This window comes from Aplosporella prunicola (assembly GCF_010093885.1).
Source record: "Aplosporella prunicola CBS 121167 unplaced genomic scaffold K452scaffold_42, whole genome shotgun sequence".
NCBI classification, from domain to species: domain Eukaryota; kingdom Fungi; phylum Ascomycota; class Dothideomycetes; order Botryosphaeriales; family Aplosporellaceae; genus Aplosporella; species Aplosporella prunicola.
Window position 1 is genome coordinate 13,968 of NW_022983570.1, and position 14,325 is coordinate 28,292.

The following is a 14,325-nucleotide window of genomic DNA, read 5'->3' on the forward strand; positions in this document are numbered from 1 at the left end:
TTTCGCTGCGGTCCTCTACGCCTCATTTCACAGTAATAGGTCCCACTCAATCCGGAGCGCCGGGGCCGCTTCACATACACTTTGCTTTTTGATCCTTGCAACTTCGCTCGCTGCGCTCTGGCAACCGCCCGCGGTTCTTTATCCCCAGGGTCCGTTTCCAGTACATAGCCCTTGACGACCTTGACCAGGCCAAGTCGCCACCTATTCTACTTGCGCACCTCATTCCTGGCTCCACGGCTCCTCACTCGCTCTTTATTTCGGTCGAAATGTCATTGTCTGAAATCTAGAGCTTGCGACACCGATTTCCACACCTCCGAATGATAGCCCGTCAACATAATGGGTGAAACACTGGTTGAGAAGCTCCAGTACGCATCATGATTATACTATTTCTACAGATTGCTGACTTGATTTAGTGAGCTCCAGTCCCTTTCCGAAGACGTCCACCTCTTCTGCCCCCGAGATGCTCGCGATCCCAACGGACTATTCCTGGACGAGGACCTGTACGGCATGCTAGATGATGAAAGCGAGAATGACAAGCGGCATCGTCTTAGGGCGCTGGACAAGGCGGAGGAGAGGAAACAACTGGTCTTACAGTGCCTCCGGATATTTGCCTTTAACGGGGCCGATGCCGTTCCGTACCAAGAATGGCTGAAGGGTCGCTTGAATGCAACCATGACCTCCTGTGATATTTGCATCAGGATGTACCACAGGTCAAGGCCGGAGTTGAAGCATGGGCTGGAAGAGGATTACGACTCCGACGAGGTGGCAGAGTTTATGCGTGTCTTTGATGACATGAACCTTGAGCGCATTACAGCTGGACTCGACCACGCGGATGACAAGCTTCGAAGCGCGCCACCTGAATCTCGTGGTATAGCTTCCTTGGACTCTCAAGGAATGTATGCCTTGTTTGAGTCGCTCAGTTGCGAAGCACTTTTGAAGAACGAGGCCCTTTTGCAAAAGCACTTTGATGAGCCCTTCAAGCTCGTCCAGACCAGGAAGCGTCTGCGGCTTGGCAATTATCTGCCTGCAATGTCGAGGTTCATCTTCAGCCCTAACGAAGATCGTTATGTTTGGGCTTTCACCATGTTCACAAAGTTCAAACGCGGCTTGACCAAGGCAGAATTCGCTGGTTCAGTACGGGATCCATTGTTCGATGCGATGAAGAGAGTCCAACTTACCAATCTGGAGGCCGACTTTTTGTCTCCTTTTTGGGGAGGCGTCAAGATTATTGTTGATAAGTTGGACAAGGAACTCATCACCCAATCTCTGAGAGCCATCGACATTGACATTTGCATGCTCGCTCTGGAGCATCTGCGGTTTGAGTTTAGCGGTTTTAAGGATCTCATCGGTACCATTCAACAATTGCTCGACAAGTCACCAGTAGACTTTTGGGATGCCATGGGAGCCATCTCTCCAGTCACTGTCATTGAGCAAATTTTGAACAACAAGACTCTGGATCAGGTTTTATTGCAAGCTAATGAGGAGACTTCGGATCAATCGTTGAAGGAAGCATTCGGCTGGATTGATTCGTTTTTCGGCTCAATTAAACCTTCCAATCAGACACCCGCCTGTCGTTCACTCGTCAACCAGCTGTTGCGTCGATTCCAAGAAGACAGATACTCGCGCGCCTCCCGATCGTTCTGTTATAAGTTGGGATTTCAGGTTCTCGTCCAAACCTTGACCAAGCTAAACGAGGGAAAGACTCGGTCTACCTTTGTCGGTGCTGCCACCGTACATGATTTGCTGGAGTTTATTTCGCTTCATATTGGAGTTGTTCTATCCACAATCAAAACGGGGAGCCCTGAGGAAGTGGATCTTTCTTTGGGCATAATCGAAAAGGCGTTGGCTTTGGACTGTTTATCCCTTGACATTGACAGGGAGATATTGGCCCGCGACGAACATTTGCAGCATGACCTCAACGCTATTTCCCCTATTTGGGACGCCGTTACGAAGGCTGTTGCATCTGATGATGTTGCATTGCCAACAAAGGCACTGGCTGGAGCTGCTCCTTTGGTCGGAACCGAAAAATTTGTCGTAAAAAATGGTGCGCAAATGTCCAAAGGCAGACACTGGTACAACAACACTCTCTACAGCTTTTCGAAATCCGTCGGTTCCATCTTGGAGAAGATTGCAGAGTTTACACCTGAAGAACTCGACAAATTGTTCGAAGCTAGAGATGCTTCGCATGCCGTCATTGTCCATTTGTTCGCCTCTGAAGCGGAGCCACGTCAAGCCGCGATTGAGATTTTGAAGAGCGTCAGTTCTCAAGATAGTCGTAGAGATGCTCTCGGTCACATTATCAAGTCGTTTTACATCAACGCATTGGACTCCATGTCAAAGACGTTGCGCCGGATTTCCAAGAGGAAAGTTTTTGCGCCATGTCAGAGCATGCTCAAGGTTTGCTCTGATGTTGTCGATGTTCTTTGCAGTCCACAAGATGGTGTTCTGAGGGAACGTTCCTTGTCGATTGAGGAGGCGAATACCACTGAATTTCTTTGGCAGTCTTTATGGCATGCCTTGATGACCATCTTTGAAATGATGGAAAAGTGGAGCAACGTCGGACATGAAAAGACTCTGATGATGGACTTTTGTCGCGATACAATGCAGTTTGCTGATAGGCTTTTCGACGAGTACAGCCATTTCGCGAGCGCTTTAAATCAGGCGAGAGGAGGTGCCGACAAATCTCTGGATACTGGGACTGTTTTGTTGAAGTATCCTCAACAAACCATGTATCACATGGTCATCTGGTTGAGGTTGAGGGATGAATACCTCATTGGCAAAGCTGTGGATCTTACTACCAAGCTTCTCAAGCGTCTTCAGGATGTCTCGATGGAGGTTACTGACCAGACTCGGCTTTTTATGCAAGAAGTTTTGAGCGACAAAACCAAGACTAAGCTTTCGCTCTCGCAAAAGGCTGAACTTTCTCGAGCTCTTGAGGATAATCTTGGTATTTCTATCACCAAGGTCGAAAAGAAGCCTGCAAAGCAAGGCACGCTTGCAGGATGGGCAAAGAGCGGTTCAGGTCATGTTTCGACGGCAAGCCCTGACACGGACGACTCTGATTCTCTCAGTAAGGTCATTGCGGACAGTTCGAGAGGTGCAGAGGCCTACAGAGCGCGCATTCAGGCAGCTCAACAGCAGAAGGAACGTGCTGTTGCTGCTAGGAAGGCCGAAAGTGAGAAGAACATGAGTGAATTCAGACGACAGCGGGAACTTGAAAAAGAAGCGAAGAAGAGACGGGATCTCGAAGCCATTGCCAAGGCTAAGAAGAACCTGCCTTTGATGGGTGTGGCCGCGCAGACGGCAGAGGCTGGCTCAGGACTTCGCGGTATTGGTATTTCTGGTAAAGACCATACCGTCAAGGGAGAGGGAGTCATGGTGTCCTCTGACGAAAGCGATGATGACGATGATGAGATTGATGAGGAGCTTTTTGGGCCATCCAAGGAGAAGAAGGCGCCTAAACCTAAGCTTCCACTCATGCCACAGGGTCCGGTTAAGAAGAAGAGGCTTGTCCGGTCATTCAAGGACATGCGTGCGAGATTGGCGCCAGATCTGGGACCATTACACAGGACGATTTTGGGTTGGGATTATTTCCATGATGGAGACTTTCCTCCCAATTCCAGGACCGACATTTATACGGCCGTTCCAAATCGGTTTATGACTCCTAACGACTATCAGAACACGTTCCAACCTCTTCTCACTCTTGAGGCTTGGCAAGGTTTTGTCAAAGCTCGGGAGGAGGGTACGTTCAAGTCGTACGAAGTCAAGGTTATTAACCGGTCTAGCGTTGATGCATTTCTGGAATTGAGCACGCAATTGTCCCACGCTGACAATAAGGAAATTCAACTATCAGAAGGTGACATTTGCCTTTTGTCCAAGTCGAGCTCTCCCGGAACGGCGGCAGAGGCACCTCATTGTCTCGCTCGCGTTTATAGGATTGGTCGGAAAAAGGCACATATCGAAGTGCTGTATCGTATCATTCCCGGAAATCCTTTGGTGTCATCTTTGGTGCCGAATGCCACGGTACACGGAATCAAGATTCAGTCCATTACTCCTTTGGAACGCGAGTACGGTGCCCTTGCGGGTCTGCAGTACTACGACCTTTGTGATGAGATTATCAAAGCGAAGCCATCGCCGTTGCTCAACTATACCGACAAGCAATTGGAGTCACTGAGCACGTGTTATAATCTGAATAATGCTCAGACCAAGGCGGTCAAGTCGGCCATAGACAATGATGCGTTTACGTTGATTCAGGGGTGGGTTTTTTTTGTCTTTATTGTATTTTGTCGTTGCTAACTTTTTAGACCACCGGGTTCGGGTAAGACCAAGACTATCGTCGCTATTGTCGGCGCCCTTTTAACCGACAGCCTTAAGAATAATCAGGGTACTGTCATCGCCAAGCCGGCCATGGCCGCCGGAGCCAATCGCACCCTCCCAACACCAAAGAAGTTGCTTGTCTGTGCTCCCAGTAACGCAGCTGTTGACGAACTCGTCATGCGTTTCAAGGAGGGCGTTAAGACAACTAGCGGTCAGCACAAGAAGATTTCGGTCGTCAGATTGGGTCGCAGTGACGCGATGAACGTGAACGTCAAGGACGTTACTTTGGATGAGCTGGTCAATGCCAAGTTGAATACTTATCCAGGTCAGAATGGCAATCAGCGTGAGGAAACTCAGAACCTCATGAAGGAGCATCAGATGGTCTCGGAGAAGCTGAGAGAGGCCCGGGATAAGCTCGACGCTGGGACTGCCAAGGGGCAAGCCGCGATCGAACTCAAGAACGAATTCGACACTTTGCGTCGCCGCAAGACGCAGCTCAGCATGCAAATCGACAATGCCAAGGACAGCGAAGCAACCATGAACCGACAGGCCGACCTCAATCGTAAGCGAGCCCAGCAATCCGTTCTCGACGAAGCGCATGTCATTTGTGCGACTCTGAGCGGTTCCGGTCACGAGATGTTTCAAAATCTGAACATTGAGTTTGAAACCGTGGTCGTTGACGAGGCGGCTCAGTGTGTTGAAATGAGCGCTCTTATTCCATTGAAGTATGGTTGCTCGAAGGCAATTCTTGTCGGAGATCCCAAACAACTGCCGCCTACCGTTTTTTCGAAAGAAGCCGCCAGGTTTCAATATGAACAGAGTTTGTTCGTTCGCATGCAGAACAATCATCCCAAGGATATCCATTTGCTGGACACGCAGTATCGTATGCATCCGGAGATTAGTTACTTTCCAAGCCAGACATTTTATGATGGCAAACTTCTGGATGGCGACAACATGGGCGGATTGCGCCAGCAGCCGTGGCATGCCAGCGCAATTCTCGGTCCATACCGCTTTTTCGATGTTCAGGGTCAGCATCAAGCGGCACCGAAGGGTCACTCTCTCATCAACTTGGCTGAGATTGAAGTGGCGATGCAATTGTTCAAGCGACTTATGAGCGATTTCAGGGACTATGATTTTAAGAACAAGGTGGGCATCATTACGCCATACAAGAGTCAATTGCGCGAGCTCAAGATGCGCTTTGCGCGTTCTTTTGGCGAGTCCATCACCGACATTATCGAGTTCAACACTACGGACGCCTACCAAGGTCGCGAAAGCGAGATTATCATTTTTTCGTGCGTACGTGCCAGTCCAGCTGGCGGCATTGGTTTCTTGCAGGACATTCGACGTATGAACGTCGGTCTCACGCGTGCCAAGTCGTCATTGTGGGTGCTGGGTAACTCTCAGAGCTTGATTCGGGGTGAGTTCTGGAGGAAGCTTGTGGAAGATGCGCAGAAGAGGGAAAGATATACCCAGGGGAACTTGATGCAGATGCTGCAGAAGCATTCATCTTCTTTCCCGGCGCCTAAGTACTTGAAGGGGGTTAAGCCGAAGTCTGCATCTGGGGATGTCAAGATGGAGGATGTCAAGACGGAGGTCAAGGCGGAGGATGTCAAGACGGAGGTAAAGGCGGAGGACGTGGTCAAGATGGAGGGTGCTGTCAAGACGGAGAATGCCTTTGGCAACGTCGCGCAGACTGGCATCAAGAAGGAAAAGAATGCGTTGCCCACCGGTGATTGGGACGACTTCTACGATGCAGAACCCGCCAATGAGGACGTCGAGATGAAAGACTACCAATCGGAAACCTCGAGCGCCAACACGCCTAAAGGGGAGATGAGCAACGAACGGCCCTCCTCGAGGCCCGGCTCCAAGGGCGGGTCGGAAGTGCGTCCATCGGCCTCGAGCGCGGGCGCTGCACGTCCAAAGGCGGGTCCGGCGAAGAGAAAGCAACAGACGGATCCGTTCATCAGGCGATCGGCGCAGCCCAAGAAGCCGCGGAACGCTTGATCGCAGCAGCCCGGCGCTTGTTTGCTTGTTGCCCAAGCAGTGGGTTATCAATGCACCCGGGGCAGTGGTTCGTCGTGAAAGTCTGGGCAGGCGGCATCATATATCACCTGAGCATTGAACGGCGTTATAAGCTTTTTGCACGTCACAGTCAGCATTATTGCATGGAGCGGAAGGGTATGGGCTTTGCTGTATTATAGAGATTCATTCCGAGATAGACGGTGGAGGGACGACCTAATCTGGTCCGGGCGGGTTAAGCGGGCATCTGCTACGGTAGATACTAGCACTGGCCATGCGTGCTGTGTGCGAGAGTGTGTATGTTCGGAGATTGAAGCTCCAGGCCCAGCCAGCTTGAACGCCTCAGACATACCGCCATTTCTTTCGCCGTTATCTCCACTCGGAGTACTTCCTATCAGCTGCTATGCGTGCGAGCCAGAATGAGCCGATACCAAGGCTTGATAGGCTTGTGCGTGGCTGCAGCAGGCGCCTGCAGGAGTCAATATGCCTGCGTAAATCCATCGCGGAAGATCGTCTCCCCGCCTGCCCTCGCGCAAATCTCACCGTCGCACCGTCCGATAGATCCGTCAGCGCGTGTGTTTCAGCACTAGCACCACATGTGGACGGAGCCGTAAACGCGCGCCCCGCACGCCTTGATGCAAGGGTCTGGTTGAACGTGAGCATGGCGTGGGAGTGTAGTGTGTGACGGGTAGATTTGGGTTTGGGTAAAGTTGGATTTCTTACGAATGTATGTATGACAACGGGGCTATCTGAAAGAGCCTGTAGGGGGCATTTTAGTTTACTTGTGATTTGATGATGGTATATCAAATCAAACTAAAACTCTGTAGACAGTACGTTGTAGGGTAGCATTTTAACGATTACTGTTCAGCTGGTGATATAAATAGCACTGTAGGATTTGTGGGTATTCCGGTTTGGGTAACCAATGCGCCTTTGCTTTTAGAAGTACTTTTCAAAGTAGGGACACTCGCTTCTACCAAATTTGTCTACTATAGGGATACGAACAATTCTGGCGGTTGCGAATTTGGAGTGACTTGTTTTCATCTCCAGGGAACATCACTGGACATGGACAGCAACAAGTACCCCTGCAAGTACTGTACGAACCCGTAGTAACATCCGTCTCAGGCCGTTCCAGGCGGATGGACGGTGGGTGGTACGTCCATGGAAACTTGGGCGTTGGGGGCGAGGGCGGCGCACGCATTGGGGGGTACGTAGCACGGCATACAATGGCGCTGACGGGCGTGCGACCAGGGCAGCAGGCAGCATTTTGGGGAGCCTGCGCAGGAGCGAGCCTCGAGGCCGGACAGCGGTGCGACGAACACTGCGGCCGGCGACAGGAATAAGATGTTTATATTGGTGCGTAGGTGCCGAGCAACCTGTATGTCTTTCGGTGTGCACGCACGTTCAGTTGTCTGCTCGTCTGCACTTGGATCGATCTCGACGTCGGGTCGCGCAACATCTGCTGCTGTTGTTTGCTTTTCTTTTCATCATCTCTTCTCAGCACCCAGCTAGCTGCGTTTCAAGCCCACACCGACCCTCGTACCCATGCACACGACCGGGCCCCTCTACCAGCATCATCGCCGATACCCCTCGTCCTTCATGAACCACACCCCCCGGCCCTACGAGACGAGCAGCACCAGCTCGTCCGCGCCCGGAGCCCCCGGGGCCGGGGCCGGGGCCGGGACCCACCGTGAGAGTGAGCGTGAGCGTCATCCCCAGCCGCACCAGGACCAGGGCCTTCACCAGCTCTCTCTAGAAAATCCGCCTTCGTCCACGCCGCCTTCGGAGCCTTGGTGGAACCTCCTGACGCCCGATACCTTCTACCCACCGCCGCCCTGGTCACTTTCGGAAATCGACGCTTCCGTGGTAGCGAAAGAAGCATTGCTGAAGAACGGGGTAGGCGAAGAAAAAGACGCCATTTGTACTGTTGTTCAGCATCATCGTCATCCAGCTCTGGCCCGCCATCTTAGTAGCGATCTCAACAGCGCCGAAGACGCCAAAGCTTTGTTGATGTTGAAAGAGACCACGACGGCTACCACCGCTTCCGCCTCCTCATCCCGAAGTCGCACTAGCCTGGATACTGTGCACCGTGATCAACGCACTTCCACTGAGCATCACCCACTCACGCGTGCTCGCCGCCGCTTCTCCTGGGACCAGCAGCAAGACACGTCGCCGCCGCGCCCAAGAATGGTCAGCGCAGGTGTGCCGCGCACGCCATACTCCCGTGTCCCCTCCGACAACCCTTTCGACCTGGCTTACTTTCTGCGCAACACGGCGCCAGGCTCGGCGCGCTATGCGGACGCGAACAAGAAGCGGCGCGGTCGGCGGAGCGCGCTGCGTTTTTTGGGGTATAAGGGGAGGAAGAGTCTTGCAGAGAGGGTGGGGACTGTGGAGGGAGGGTGAGTTTTGTTTGGTTGGTTTTGATTTGGAGATGTGCTGATTTTTTGTAGGTATCCTGGGAAGCCGCCTTCGCCAGAGTTCTTTGTGCCAAGCCAGGGTGTTATGCAGAAGGTTTCCAAAGATGGTGAGTAGTTTAGTGAGGGTCGGGTACTTTGACTGATCTATCGCGTAGGCAAGAAATACTTGCAGATTGTACCTGATCTCGGACTGTCGGACGATACTTCGATGACTTCTTGGGGGTGAGTATCGACATAAGACTGTTGAATGGTGTTAACATCTGGTAGCAACGAAATTCACAAGCAAAAATCAGTCGCAACGCTGCCAGACACGCTTGGTCCTCTGGCGACAGATACGTTTGACAACTGGTTATCGTCATCGCTCGGCATGGCGCAAGACCCAGCCTCAGATCCTGTGATCAGTGCCATGGCCGAAGAGCCAATAGCCAGCCCCGTAGGGCTTCGGAAAGGGAGTCTACCTCTACCAGAGCGGAAAACGAGCCTACCAGAATACCGGCGGGTCAGCCTAGCAGAAGATCCGAGACCTGCTCTGCGCAAAGTCAGCACCGTCAGCAGCAACAGCACCGGGACGGAGATCAGGCGCAAGCCCGTCCCGGGTACCGAGCTTGGTCTTAGTATCATTGACAAGCCGGATATCAAGAAGTCGGCCTGCGCCGCGGCTACAGACGCAAAGGCTGCGCTGTTTAGTAACCCACCGTCGAACTTGCCATCGCCAGCGGTTGGGGCGTCTGAACCTTTGCCTCGTCTTTCGAACGAGCAGGCCACGGCTGGCGCCCTCAAGGAAGAAGACTTGTCCTGCGACCGTTCCGGCTCAGCCGAAGACTCGAGTACTGAGCAGCAGCGGCTCGCGGGGCTGGGGCTACGGCGGCCTTCTTCTTGCAAAGAGCAACAAAGCAGAGCGGCGTCTCCAAACGAGATGCAGCAGTCGAAGCAAGCATCAAGCACGGTCACAGAGACGGAAGACGAAGCAACAGCGCACCACAACCGCGTCGACTCCCTGCTCGATCGCCCAGACTCGGCGACTTCTTCGTCTTCCCCGCCCAGCCGCGACCGACCAAGACATGGCGCGCGCCAGGTGACGAGGCACCGCACGCGGGAAGACAAGATCCGCGCGAGGAAGCTGCGCGACTTGCAGCGCGAGCGGCATGGCATTGATGAGATTGTCTCGCAACCGCTGGTGGAGGAGACGTCGAGCGCGGACATTGGCAGGCGGTCTTCGTCGCGCGACCAGCTCGAGCGGGCTAAGCTGCTGAGGCGCAGGAAAGAAGACGGCCAGGGCCAGGCTTCTATCGTGACCATTACCCGCCCAGTGTCGACGGCACTGCTGCTCCCAAGCGACGAAGACAAACTCTCATCCCCAGCCTCGGGCACAAACACGGCCATCTCCCTCTCCCCCGTCCACACCCTCTTGGACAACCCCCCCTCCCCCCTCCCCAAGAAGCCTACCAAGGCGAAGCCCGCGCGCCTCGTGCTGCGCGAGCGGCATCCGTCTTACTCGCGCCCCCTCCCCATCGCGGTGCGCACGGCCTCGGACATGATGCCCGTGGCTGCCGAGCCGGCGGAGAGGGAGGATAGAGATGAGTTTCTTGTGCGTTCGGGGGGGTCGTATCACTCGCAGGGGCACGCACACGCGCGGCGCGCGTCGTCGCTCAAGTTTGTGCCGGGTGGGGAGCAGCAGCGCGTCTCGCACGACACGCTGCGCACGCCGTCGGCCATGTCGGTGACGTCGGCCGCGGCGGGGTCGGTGGTGGGGCAGCCCGCGGCGTCGCAGGGTGGCGGTGGTAGGGACAGAGCGGGCGAGATGGAGGCGCGGGTCGAGGAGCTCGAGCGCCAGAACAGGCTGCTGGAGGCGGCGCTGCAGGCGGTGCTGAAGGCGGGGGGCGTGGTGCAGGGCCGGTGCGCGTGCGGGCAGGCCGTCGTGGGGCAGCAGGCGAGCGCGCTGGACGTGTATTTGAATGCGAGGATGGGCGGGGAGGGCAGTTGAGGTTGGATGGGTTATTGGATGGGTTAATGGGCCGTTGTCGTATTTCTCGTGCTGCTGCTGACACTCTACCTAAGATGGGCTTGTGGTGGCAACTAAAAATAGCCATGACAGCGGCGCACCCGCCGATCAGGTACCATTACCATTTGCTCGCTCAGCCCTCTCCACTCTCCTTTTCCCCTCAATTCCCTCTGATACCCTCTTCTCATCACCACTGCCCCTCACTTCTCGCCCCCTCGACCTCGACCTCCCGCCAATCCCCCACCGCCGCCACCATGACGACCCCCGCCGCCGCCGCACCCGTCCTTGCCGACCCCCACGCGCCCCTCTTCAACACGTCGCTCATCTCGCCCGACGTCCAGGCCGCCCTGCCCGCCGGCTACTCGGTGCGCCCCGTCCAGCGCGCCGACTACCACGCCGGCTTCCTCGACGTGCTGCGCGTGCTGACCACCGTCGGCGAGGTCAGCGAGGCCAAGTGGGACGAGCGCTTCGACTGGATGACCCGCCGCAACGACGAGTACTTTTTGGTCTGCGTGCTGGATGAGAACAAGAAGGTTGTCGGCACCGGCGCGTTGATTGTCGAGCGCAAGTTGTGAGTTTCGCCTGGGGAGGGGACGGAGTGCAGTTTGGAAGTGCTTGCTAATGCCTCCTGTGTGCTAGTATCCACAACCTAGGCCTCGTCGGCCATATCGAGGATATCGCGGTCGCGAAGGACCAGCAGGGAAAGAAGCTGGGCCTGCGCATCATCCAGACCCTGGACCATGTTGCGGAGAAGGTCGGCTGCTACAAGGTATGTTTGTCTCTGCTCGGAGCCCCCAGACCATCACCCTGCACCACCCCGCAGGACAGAAACGGAATTGGAGTTGGGCTCGAATTGGAGGATTGAGAGCTAATGCGCATGGTGTGCTTGCAGACTATCCTCGACTGCTCGGAGGCAAACGAGGGCTTCTACGTCAAGTGCGGCTTCAAGCGCGCCGGCCTCGAGATGGCCCACTACTACTAGGCTGCGGGCATCGCGAGCGCAGCAGCATTGCGGGAATTTCGAATGCTGTGTGCGTCGACCACATAATCTTCTTTTTACGACGTGGACGAGCGGATGCGTATATGCGTGCAGGGTGGATGCGGCACAGAGTCGGAAAGACAGACGACCGGCGTGCGCCAAATGGAGCTCTTGGACGGAAATGGTGGGCGGAAGAGGTGGATTCTGAGACATGCTTGGCTGGTAAGAGCGCGGTATATGAATGGGTATATATATAGACTGTGGTGAGGTAAGAGGCGCGCCCGCGTGCGTGTAGACAGACAGACAAACTAATAGAGCGGCTGTTGACTGACAGCTTTGCTATGTGTGTCCTAGCCCTGCATAGTGCTGATGCAAGTCAAACAAATTGGCCCCCTTACACACGTGGACACGAACTGCATGAAGCTACAGAGATATCGAGTTCGTTCTACGAACATTCAAAGCAACCAGCCAAGCAGCACCCGAATCTTGACTTGACCTTCTTACCCGCCTTTTGGCCCCCCGAGGAGCCAAAACTCCTTTCTCTGGGAAGTGCTCTCTCAACAGGTACAAGCGTCTGCAACACTGCACGCTTGGGTGGTCGCGACGTTGTTGAGACGAACACACACGTATGGATGAGGGCATTTAGAAGGATGCAGAAATGTACTTGTGCAGGATCCCCTCGCAGTGTTGGGCCTGTATGAGGGCAAAGAGATGTGAAGATACAAGAGCGGTTAATGAAGAGCTCGAGAGTCTGATTTTGAGAAGGCGAGGAAGCGTTTTCAGCTATTTGGTTGCTATACTACTGCGGGTGGGCAAGACAGTCAAAACATGGATAGATTATCCTGCCTCGGGAAATTCGCTCGCCTTTTTAAATACTTATTAAGTAAGGACTTCCTAACCTACAGAGTACTTTCTCGATAGTTATATCAAACTGTTATTAAGGCTAGTACTCGCTAGGTAACCATGTAAAGGTGAAAAGAACTAGGTATGATAGCATTCCAAAGTATGGTAAGATAAGAACATAGAACGTACTAGAGTGACCTATAGAGGTACGATAACATAATTCTCTAAGGATATATAGGTACTTATAAGAATATGAAGATGGAATTTATCAAGGGGTAGAAAGCATATTACGTACTTATGCAGTTGTATCATTATGTGATGTGGACAACACATCTGTGCGGTAGACGAATACTCAACAAGATCGCAATGCAAGGATGGGTGTATTTACATCAGGCGGGAAGTAGAATGGACTTATACATATACCGTATGTGTACGTGCAGATAAACATTTTAATGAGTGAACTGTCGACTGGCTGGCTGGACTCATAGATGAATGGATCGGTACCTTGTGCATGCGTACGTGCGTGCATAGTGGCTCTAGCCTTTGAGACGTGGTTGTGGTTGTGGTTGTGGTATCCGCCGCCAGCACCACCACCACCTCTTCCTCCTCCAAAACACCCACAACAGCACAGGACAACTAACTCCACACAAAGGCCAAGAGCACATTCATAAAGCCCCATTAGCGCGTAGCCTCTGCCCACAGAACCTCCTTATATGTACTTCCGGGATGGGGAACAGCGCAGTGATTACAAAAGCCTGCAGCGCAAACATCATGAGCCATCTACCTGCGCCCGTGCATATCCTCAAGCAGGAAGAAATACTCCCAGACCTTGTATGGAAAGACAATAATGCTCTGGATGCTGCAGCTACGAAGCGCATGTGCTTGTGCGGCTGCGGGGGCGCATGGTGTAGGTCTGTGGGTGGGTGGTGGGGTGTGTGGCGGGGGTCTGGATGGGGCGGAGGGCGGTGGATGTGGCGCGGCGGTGGTATGTATATTCTGGGTAGTTAGAGGCTATGATTTACGTATGTGTAGAGGGATGGGCTTGTTTGTGAATGCGTTGTGTGGGTGGAGATGCGTCAGTGTTTGTGCTGATGGAGACGTGCGCGCGGAGAGCTTTCACAGCTACCTAGCCCGCGCCTTTACAGTCAGCTGGATCATTAAGACCGGAGAGACAGAAGTTGTGCGCCTGCTGGGAATCATCCAGAGCTAAGCTTAAAACCAATGATGTCATCGAAAGATGGGTCTTCAAAGCTTTCGCTCAAGGCATTTCCGAAAATCACACAAGACGAAAACTCCGAAGACATACGTCAGCTACTTGTCGGTCTCCTAGTTGTTGCCTTCTACAACGTACTATAATAGAGAATACGGACTTGCGTTTGCGGGGACCATCTATAAAAGACTGTTCTTTAAGAAGGTACGCCTTGTAGTCGAGGACGTCTGAGGCAACTTACACCTTTGCGTCTATTCCCACTAGGATTGGGTTATTTTTTTGTGCATCTACGCCTGATGAAAGCTTTAGCACTGGACTGACGCTTATTGACTACATGTTCGTGTTGGTGTTTTTCGACAATGGCATCATTGTACTGTGTAAAAAACAAATGACCGTTATATCGCTGAAAAATGATAGCACAGTAAAGTGAAACCATTGTAGCGTTTCTAGTACTATATAATGACGTAACTGTGGCTTGCGCAGGAGTTGCTTTATCTGTCTCCGCTCCTTTGCTTCTGCTCCTTTTCTCTTTACGCCGCCA

The 14,325-nt window shown here is 53.4% G+C and overlaps 3 protein-coding genes across 3 annotated transcripts; all 3 read left to right on the forward strand.

The window, feature by feature from the left end:
* The first annotated feature begins 15 nt into the window (after positions 1 to 15).
* Positions 16 to 6,607, forward strand: K452DRAFT_322283 (uncharacterized protein). Its single transcript, XM_033544487.1, has 3 exons — positions 16 to 365; positions 414 to 4,256; positions 4,305 to 6,607. Exons 1-3 carry the CDS (start codon positions 337 to 339, stop codon positions 6,319 to 6,321), a joined length of 5,889 nt encoding a protein of 1,962 aa, XP_033392343.1. The 5' UTR covers positions 16 to 336; the 3' UTR covers positions 6,322 to 6,607.
* A 1,168-nt stretch (positions 6,608 to 7,775) lies between these two features.
* On the forward strand, positions 7,776 to 10,799 carry K452DRAFT_362393 (uncharacterized protein). Its single transcript, XM_033546495.1, has 4 exons — positions 7,776 to 8,732; positions 8,784 to 8,857; positions 8,906 to 8,972; positions 9,018 to 10,799. The coding sequence occupies exons 1-4, from the start codon at positions 7,879 to 7,881 to the stop codon at positions 10,732 to 10,734; spliced, it is 2,712 nt and encodes a 903-aa protein (XP_033392344.1). The 5' UTR covers positions 7,776 to 7,878; the 3' UTR covers positions 10,735 to 10,799.
* A 141-nt stretch (positions 10,800 to 10,940) lies between these two features.
* K452DRAFT_322285 (uncharacterized protein) lies at positions 10,941 to 11,979 on the forward strand. The gene is made up of 3 exons (XM_033544488.1): positions 10,941 to 11,323; positions 11,392 to 11,521; positions 11,645 to 11,979. The coding sequence occupies exons 1-3, from the start codon at positions 11,007 to 11,009 to the stop codon at positions 11,732 to 11,734; spliced, it is 537 nt and encodes a 178-aa protein (XP_033392345.1). The 5' UTR covers positions 10,941 to 11,006; the 3' UTR covers positions 11,735 to 11,979.
* Positions 11,980 to 14,325: the final 2,346 nt, after the last annotated feature.